This window comes from Octopus sinensis, linkage group LG13, assembly GCF_006345805.1.
Source record: "Octopus sinensis linkage group LG13, ASM634580v1, whole genome shotgun sequence".
Classification (NCBI taxonomy): domain Eukaryota; kingdom Metazoa; phylum Mollusca; class Cephalopoda; order Octopoda; family Octopodidae; genus Octopus; species Octopus sinensis.
Window position 1 is genome coordinate 60,296,086 of NC_043009.1, and position 10,465 is coordinate 60,306,550.

The 10,465-nt window shown below is 42.8% G+C and overlaps 1 protein-coding gene across 1 annotated transcript in view; it reads left to right on the forward strand.

Annotated features, from left to right (window-relative positions):
• The first annotated feature begins 654 nt into the window (after positions 1-654).
• Positions 655-10,465, forward strand: part of LOC115218313 (serine-aspartate repeat-containing protein I-like) — a 10,722-nt gene continuing 911 nt past the window's right edge. The window contains exons 1-2 of the mRNA XM_036508087.1: positions 655-789; positions 7,315-8,068. Coding sequence (XP_036363980.1) covers positions 655-789; positions 7,315-8,068 — 889 coding nt within the window. The remainder of the gene's footprint in view (positions 790-7,314; positions 8,069-10,465) is intronic.

Here is a 10,465-nt window from a genome sequence, read left to right on the forward strand (position 1 = left end):
AACCAAGCTGCCTTTCAACACCAACACCAATACTACACATTGTATACGTCATCTTAAAACTACTATCGATATTTAAAGCGAATATTTTTTCCGGAGATCGATAAAATAAGTACCAGTCAAGACCTCAAGTAGACAATATAATCACTCTACCTAAGGTGATTCTTTCGAAGAATGTCTAGAACAATGATTCCCAACTTTTAATCATCACGGACTATTTTGGCTAATCAATAATCCTCTACAGCCCTTCTTGGTTTGTTTGCTTTTTGTTTTTGTTTTTCAAAATATATATTGATATATTCCTTTTCTTCGAGAAATTTTCTTCAGTTTTGTTGAAGAGCACGGTCAATGCTGTGTTGTGGCTTTTATGTATCTTTCTTTTTCTATAAAGTATTCGTGAACATTTTACATCTTATCAAATACTAGCATTTCCGGGTCTTGACTGGATTTATAGCAACATAAGAGAAATTCTTACATAGTTTATGACTTTCCCATGCCAAATTTCGGCTACCTAGCTATAAAACTTATGGCCTACAACCTGGAACATACATACAGACAGATGGACAGATAGACAGACAGAGTGGATTCTCTCGTCAGCTCCGAAGAATGAGAGCCATTATCATAATCGTTTGACAACCCACTCACATGATGTTTTTAATGGTGAAGGCGGCTTATGTAAGGCCAGCCACACTTATTGAAAACGCTGACTGCAGGAAGTTAGTGCAAATGCTTCGCAAAAACTCAATGAACAACATATCCCATGCTTTTCCATTAGATCTCTCCATCTCTTGGGTTAGTTGCCTTCGACACTGCTTTATGTCCAACCTGCCCTACTCGACTAAATTCGAATCTGGGAACCAAATAAGAAATTATTAAGTCCTCGTGTATATGTATATCACGTAATTGGATAGCCGTTGACTCGCCAAAGTTCATCCGCTCTTTGACGGGTCATGTTATTCATGCTGCAGGATGCCCAAGATCCGCCTTACTCGCCAAGCAGTCTTGGTGGTATTGCCGGTTTAGCCGACCCGACTCTGCAGCGAGTTATACTGGACTACATGTTACCAGCAACGCTCAAGGGCAACCTGATATAAATACATACTTACAACAAATTTGCGCAAGAATCTAGAAATGCTAAGTTTTTCGAAGGAAGAGCAAAAGGAAGCGACGCGGATTTTCCAAATCTAATCTATTAGCGGCACAGTGAAGACTTGTAAAACATTCCAAAGATTCTTCATTTGAAATTCTTTAGTTGAATAAATGCACACACTTGGGTGTGTGCATCGACAGCTCAACCAAAACACCAACTCAACCACCTCTATACAAACACTGGGAACTTTCTTACTTCAAAAGGTCTTGTCGCTTTGTTAGCGACCGGTTTGAACTCTCTTAAAAAGAACTTAAATAAAACTCAAAGAAATATACAAACGAGGAAGTGCTGAAAAGTTCCTGACCTTAAGGGTATCACGAAAGGCTTGGTTTGAAGCCCAACTTTCCGAGTTCTTTTACAGAACTTAGAAAAACTGAAGGACCGCTGCAATAGGTGTGTGAATCTGAGTTGGGAATGTGTTGGATAAACTCATAATTAACTGGTTTTCCTTATTTTCTTTTACCCAAAAAAGGAACTTTTCAATACGCCCCCGCACGTGCACACACTTTTATATATTATTAGCTTAAAAGCCACACTCTGTGCAGACTTTTAAGCTGGCTCCTGCGGAGGATTAATTAGGCTTGCGGCCCAAAACGAAAGACAGCGATAATAATAAAGCATTTATTGGTACCCTATCAAAATGGTATTACTTTCAATTCAGTTGAAATGAAAAACTTGTAAGTTCACAAATTTTGGGAGTTCTTTCAAAATTTTAATTTTCAACTGTTAGCATATAACAAATCCTCATCCAGACCTGATCCCAATGTTGGATATTCAAGAACCAAATGAAAGGCAGATTTTCAATTCTAGGATCATCCTGATTCCAAAACAGTATAATATGTCTATGTAGAGCAAATGTAGACTGAGATACAGGGGTCCCAGATGGACAGACAGAATTTCGCGTTTATTATTATTATTATTATTGCTATTATTATTATTATTATTATTATTATTATTATTATTATTATTATTATTATTATTATTATTATTATTATTATTATTATTATCATTATCATTATTATTATTATCATTATTATTATTATTATTATTATTATTATATTATTATTATTATTATTATGAAATCTTCTCTCAATAATTATAGATAGATTTCATAAGTAAAATATTTTCTCTCCACATTTATCCACTAGAACAACTCATTAGATACTCAGCAGAGTATCTCTACGTTCCAAGTTCAAATCCTGTCAGGGTCCTTCCAGAGTTTCCTTAAAATAGATAGTAGTAGTCAACCAGTATCTTTCAGTTATCTCGTTAAGTCTCAATGGTGGCGGTGGTGCCTCTAGTAGTAGTAGTAGTAGTAGTAGTAGTAGTAGTAGTAGTAGTAGTAGTAGTAGTAGTAGTTGGCGGCGGCGACGGCGATGGTGGTTTTTCGACTCGTAGTCTCCTTCATTATCTCGCTAAATAGCAGTTAAGAATTGAAGTCGATTTAATTGCCTTCAGCCCCACCCTGCTCCATTATTTACGGCCTTGTACCGATCTAAGAAATCGATGTTAAACACATATATTTAGCAATACAGAATGATTGATTGATTGATTGATTCCTTTCCTTTATTGATTATAACTTTTCCAAACACTATTTCTTCTGTTTCCTTTCCTTCGGCCGACCATTGTCTTGTCTTTAATTCCGATTCTTTTCTTCCTCAAACATTTTGAAGAACATAATAGAAGAACATCAGTCGTTATCGCCGCTACCTAAGACCATAGATTTACTCGGAGTGCTTATATCTTTTGTTTATTTAAATCGGAATTACAAAATTGTAGCTTAATGAGAAGTCGCCGAAAAAAATATTGCGTCTTAGTTCAGTTATCTGCCTTATCTATCGGTTAAATCGATGGGTATGTAGACAAACAGACAGATAGACAAATAGACACACAAGCAGACAGACAGTTAGATAGATAGATAGATAGATAGATAGATAGATAGATAGATAGATAGATAGATAGATATAGATAGATAGATAAGTAGCTTTGTAGGTAGGTAGGTAGGTAGGTAGGTAGGTAGGTAGGTAGGTAGGTAGCTAAGTAGCTAGGTAGGTAGCTAGGTAGGTAGCTAGGTAGGTAGCTAGGTAGGAAAGAAGGAAAGTAGGTAGGTTGATAGATAGGGGGAGCAAGATGGAGATAGATAGACGGACAGGCAGGGAGGCAGGCAGGCAGGCAGGCAGGCAGACAGACAGGCGGACGGACGGACGGACGGACGGACGGATGGATGGATGGATGGATAGATAGATAGATAGATATAGATAGATAGATAGATAGATAGATAGATAGATAGATAGATAGATAGATAGATAGATAGATTACACTATGGATAGGTTAGTCCAGTCAAGTTGGAAGGTTTATCTCTAATTCCTGCATTGATGATGCGGATGAGAATGATGTTGTGTGGCAAGGTCAGGAAAGTGGTGAGAATACCTTCAATGAATAATGTCTTGAAGCAGCATCTGAAAAGGAGAATCCATCAAGGAAGCTTTTGGAATACAGTACATGAGAAGGAGTTGTGAGATGAATTCATTGACACCCCATCGTCAAAATAGCTGGAAAGAGGTAGAATTTATTCAGGTCTCAAGGACGATAAGCAAAAGTTAGAGGAAACATAGAGCTAAAAGTGGTTGTTGGGGTGAGTGCATAAAACAATACATTTCATTTCATTCAGCTGGCAAATATGAGTTCTACCTATAATTTAAAAGCCATCTTTGTCACATTCTATGTCATACTTATAATTTTAACCATATTTCAATGATGACGTGACATTATTCGAGAAAGCACATTTCAAGGTTTCCATACATCCAAAGTATATAATGGTCTGAATCTCCATGAGACCATATTAAAGCTATGCGTATCTGTGGAGTGCTCGGCCACTTGAACGTTAATTTCACGAGCAGGCTGTTCCGTTGATCGGATCTACTGGAACAGTAAGGCGGCAAGCTGGCAGAATTGTTAGCACGCGGGCGAAATGCTTAGCGGTATTTCGTCTGCCGTTACGTTCTGAGTTCAAATTCCGCCGAGGTCGACTTTGCCTTTCACCCTTTCAGGGTCGATAAATTAAGTACCAGTTACGCACTGGGGTCGATGTAATCGACTTAATCCGTTTGTCTGTCCTTGTTTGTCCTCTCTGTGTTTAGCCCCTTGTGGGTAATAAAGAAATAGGTATTTCGTCTGCCGCTACGTTCTGAGTTCAAATTCCGCCGAGGTCAACTTTGCCTTTCATCCTTTCGGGGTCGATTAAATAAGGACCAGTTACGTACTGGGGTCGATGTAATCGACTTAATCCGTTTGTCTGTCCTTGTTTGTCCTCTCTGTGTTTAGCCCTTTGTGGGCAGTAAAGAAATAGGATCTACTGGAACAAAGAAAAAATGACTCACCCCAGACACAACAGACTCCACTGGAAAGAATTAAAATAAATAGAAAACAAAACAAACAAAAATGAACGAATTTATCTGACAACGCAGTAGTGTTAGTTTGAACTGCCCGACCCTTTGCAAAGAATGTCTTCAGTTTTGATATAAAATGCTCTTGCGCAGAATCATATTCTTCGTGCAAGTGTAACAAAGCAAATTGGATACGTACCCGCTTCACGCTTTCGCAACTGTAAATAACTTATAGACATTTCCAAATAATCTGACTTTGATTAATATCTGTATGCTCATTACAAATTTTAAAACTCTTTCCACAATTCATAAAACTTTTTCTTGCCTGTAAATACTTTGTCTTCTGTGAATTTTGGCTGCTTGAAGTCTTTGATCATTCATGTTATATAATATTATATAAATTCTGACGTTAGCTTTCACCTGAAATAATTGCACATACAATTGCCGATCTTCAGCAGAAAGCAAATAACATCAAACATACATGTTCAGATAGAACCGTCAATTTATATATTACAGTTATTCGAATATCACCATTTTCCTCACTAGACACACACACACACCACACACACACACAAAAACACATTTAAACACACACACAAACACACAAACACACACGCACAAACACACAAACACACACACACACATACAAACACACACACACACGCACACAAACACACAAACACACACACACACACTCACACATACACGCACACACAAACACACACACAAACACACAAACACACACACACGCACAAACCCACAAACACACACACACACAAACACACACACAAACACACAAACACACACACAAACACACACACAAACACACACACTCAAACACACACACACACACACACAAACACACACATGCACACACACACACAAACCACATAGACACACACACACACACACACACACAAACCACATAGACACACACATACACACACACACAAACCACATAGACACACACATACACACACACACACAAACCACATAGACACACACACACACTCCTAGCAGATTTTCGCAAAGCCCCTTATTTGGGTTGATCGTTTTCGACCCAATCTGATAGTGTAACTTTAGGTCGTCACCTTTTATGCAACACCAGCGAGTAAACTGTTGTGTCCATCTGAACTGGCTGCTTGGCGAGGTACCTCACTTGGACTGCAATCTAATCTGCTGAAGAATACTGTGTTCGAGAGCGTTGTATACATTGCAGTTTACCACACATTTAAGTCTATTTAGCCAACGCTAAGCTACGGTATTCAGCAATTGCACTAGATTATATAATATTGGTGTGGAGGCGCAATGGCCCAGTGGTTAGGGCAGCGGACTCGCGGTCGTAGGATCGCGGTTTCGATTCCCAGACCGGGCGGTGTGAGTGTTTATTGAGCGAAATCACCTAAAGCTCCACGAGGCTCCGGCAGGGGTGGTGGTGATCCCTGCTGTACTCTTTCACCACAACTTTCTCTCACTCTTACTTCCTGTTTCTGTTGTACCTGTATTTCAAAGGGCCGGCCTTGTCACTCTCTGTGTTACGCTGAATATCCCCGAGAACTACGTTAAGGGTACACGTGTCTGTGGAGTGCTCAGCCACTTACACGTTAATTTCACGAGCAGGCGGTTCCGTTGATTCGGATCAACCGGATCCCTCGTCGTCGTAACCGACTGAGTGCTTCCATAATATTGGTTCCATTTTTAGCACAAGGCCAGCAAGATCGGGGCAGTGGGTAAGTTGATTACATCCACCCCAGTGCTCAGCTGGTTCTTGTTTTATTGACCCCAAAAGAATGAAATGCAAAGTCGACGTCGGTGGAATTTGAACTCAGAACGTAAAAACGGATGAAATGAAATGCCGCTAAGTATTTCGCTCGATGTGTTAACGATTCGGCCAGACGACTCCTAACCACATTACATAATATTGAACTACGTTAACTTACACAACACAGCATTATACTACACGTCAAATATATTGGGTTGTCCGGAAAGTTCGTGCCGATTTGTAGTAGCTTACCTTCCGACTTATTTTAGAACATGGTTGGGTCCATAAAATGTGCATATACACATGTGTGCGCGTGAGTATATATACACATATACTGAAGGCGGCAAGCTGGCAGAAACGTTAGCACGCCGGGCGAAATGCGTAGCCGTATTTCGTCTGTCGTTACGTTCCGAGTTCAAATTCCGCCGAGGTCAACTTTGCCTTTCATCCTTTCGGGGTCGACAAATTACGCACTGGGGTCGAAGTAATCGACTTGATCCCTTTGTCTGTCCTTGTTTGTCCCCTCTGTGTGTAGCCCCTTGTGGGTAGTAAAGAAATATATATATACACATATAGAGAGAGAGAGAGCGAGAGAGGGAGAGAGAGAGAAAGGGAAGAGGAGAGAGAGAGACCGTGTTACTTGTAGTGATGTAGTAATGGTGATACCGCTGGTGGCGGTGGAGACGATGGCAGCAGCGGCGACGGTGGTGGTGCTGGTGGTGTTGGTGTTTGTGGTGCTGGTAGTAGTGGTAGTGGTGGTAGTGGTAGTGGTGGTCGTCGTCGTTGTCGCCGACGTCGCTGCTCAGAGACTGTTATTACTCTTGTCGAAAGTATTGAATATTTTATGAACAGCGCTGTTTAGATGAAATTTTGATTTACCATAATGACGTCCTTTTCTCTGTCCTGTGCTTTGTACATGATTTGTTAACAGCAAATTAAACTAGCAACAACAGCAGCGACAAACAGGCAACAACACTAACAACAAAAACAACACCGACGACGTCAACGACGATGCGGAGGGGGAGTACGACGCCGACGACGATGCGGAGGGGGAGTACGACACCGACGCCGACGACGGTGCGGAGGGGGAGTACGACGCCGACGACGATGACGATGCGGAGGGGGAGTACGACGCCGACGACGATGCGGAGGGGGAGTACGACGCCGACGACGATGACGATGCGGAGGGGGAGTACGACGCCGACGACGATGACAATGCGGAGGGGGAGTACGACACCGACGACGACGACGATGCGGAGGGGGAGTACGACGCCGACGACGATGACGATGCGGAGGGGGAGTACGACGCCGACGACGATGCGGAGGGGGAGTACGACGCCGACGACGATGACAATGCGGAGGGGGAGTACGACACCGACGACGACGACGATGACGATGCGGAGGGGGAGTACGACGCCGACGACGATGCGGAGGGGGAGTACGGCGCCGACGACGATGCGGAGGGGGAGTACGACGCCGACGACGATGACGATGCGGAGGGGGAGTACGACGCCGACGACGATGCGGATGGGGAGTACGACGCCGACGATGATGCGGAGGGGGAGTACGACGCCGACGACGATGCGGAGGGGGAGTACGACGCCGACGACGATGCGGAGGGGGAGTACGGCGCCGACGACGATGCGGAGGGGGAGTACGACGCCGATGACGATGCGGAGGGGGAGTACGACGCCGACGACGATGCGGAGGGGGAGTACGACGCCGATTACGATGCGGAGGGGGAGTACGATGCCGACGACGATGCGGAGGGGGGTACGACGCCGACGACGATGCGGAGGGGGAGTACGACGCCGACGACGATGCGGAGGGGGAGTACGACGCCGACGACGATGCGGATGGGGAGTACGACGCCGATGACGATGCGGAGGGGGAGTACGACGCCGATGACGATGCGGAGGGGGAGTACGACGCCGACGACGATGCGGAGAGGGAGTACGATGCCGATTATGATGCGGAGGGGGAGTACGACGCCGACGACGATGACGATGCGGAGGGGGAGTACGACGCCGACGACGATGACGATGTGGAGGGGGAGTACGACGTCGACGACGATGACGATTCAGAGGGGGAGTATGACGCCGACGACGATGACGATGATGATGACCTCAAACTATAAACAAAAAAAAAGGAGAAAGACCTGGACTCATCCACACACAGTGAGAGCGAGTATTCAGCAAGGAGAATGGACTGCAATTTAGGGTAAAATAAGTGCATATTGCTAATTATGAAAGATAAACTCTGATGGCATAAAATTACTACAAGACAATATCATTACATACTGAAGAATTAAGAAGAGAAGCAAGTACCTAGGATTGTTGCAAAACGATGGGATAAAGGAAGGATAAATGAGAGAGGAAATTACTAAAGCGTACAAGAGGAGAATTAAGAAATAAAATTAAATGGAGGCAATATCATTAAAGCAATAGATGCATGGGTTATCTCAGTTTTAACATATTCTGTTCCCTTTTCGAAATGGACAAAGGTCAAGCTACAGATCTTGGACAGAAGAAAAAGAAAGTTGCTCACGATAGACATCCCATACCATAGGAATTACAACCGTGTTTCGTGGTCTGCTACCACAACAGCTCCTTTATAGGATCCAGTTAGCTCAAGACACCATCAGGAGGAACCACGTCCGGTTTCGGCCCCTACTCCTCTACCGTTTTGACGTGGCGGGGCTCCCCCTTTTCGGAGGTGTCTTCAGCTCTGATGTTGGATGCATGTCTTCTTTCTTCTTCTTTCTTCTGTTCCCTGGCCTCTTCGGTGTGGCGTCAACGAGTGCCAGCCGGCGACTGTAATACTGTAATACCGAGAGACTCTACCTACCAAGAAAGAAAGGGGGCTGAGGATTACAAAACGCAGAAGACACCGTTAGTTCTGCAATAATGGGGTTGAAGAACCATGTTGTGAGGAATGAAGAAAGAATACTATCGACAACCAGAGACGCCTACAAAGCTACCGAAACAGTAAGAGAATTCAAGACCAGCAGGAAAAACAACATATATATTTAAATGATAAACTTCCGGAAAGTTTTACAGATTTTTACAGTTCCAGTAATGGATTGGATCTGTAGTCTTCGAATTAACTTTCCCCTTTCTGGTTTTGAGAAGCCTAATTTCTCAAGATTGGTATTTAGGCCGTGTGTTACATACACAGGGCCCCAATAATTACAGGTATAAACCTGAACTTGTAATCTGGATTGTGTAACCGCAGATTTCTCAATAGTTCAGCATAGGTGTTCTGTTTTTCACTGATCTTCAGTTTTATGTTAACATCTGCTGGGCAGCTAATTTCCACAACTGTGCACAGTTTCTCTTCTCTATCCCAAATCATGATATCAGGTCTGTTGTGCTTACATTTTATTGAGGTCTTCACTGGTATATTCCACCAGTATTCCTTTTCATTATGAGTGGCTATGGCTTCTACCAAATGGGTTTATATTTCTTTCATTATAGAATGTCTTAGCTGCAACGCCATGTCTCCTCGGTAGATAAAACCGTGATGACATTTTCGGACAACTGCTTATGATGTGGGTGATATCTTCAGTGTGAACTCAATAAAGAATGCATCGGTTGTCACATTTTACGGCTTTTCCAGCATCTCTATCCCTTTTGTGCATCACGTACATGGTTGATATTTCCTGTTCCTGGATTGCAAACGCATTCCCTTCAAAGAGAGAGGTGGTAATCCGGCTATTGGTCCATGATAAACTGCTTTGAAGATCGATGTTATTATCATCACGGTGCTTTCTACTAATATATCTATGCATAGTCATCTGCTCATATAGGTTCATCCTTTCATCTTATGATATGTTGCGGTCGAGTCGTGCGACTTCTTTGGGCATGATAAGCATTTAGGCAGTGTGTTACATATCCCAGGGTCCCAATAATGTATGTATGTATGTATGTATGTATGTGTGTATGTATGTATGTATGTATGCGTATATTTAGTAAAATCAATAAAAAGTGTACAGTGAACTTGCCATGAGATCTAACGTTTCTTCAGAGAAAATTTATAATTTGGGTATAAAAACCGAAATTTGGAAGCCGTTGTCCTGCTGATGAGAATACCTCTTCGAAAACTAAAGAGAAAGAAGGTAACTACAGCCATCTGCTTCGAAGCCTTCAGTTTCTATAGCCAGATTATAAA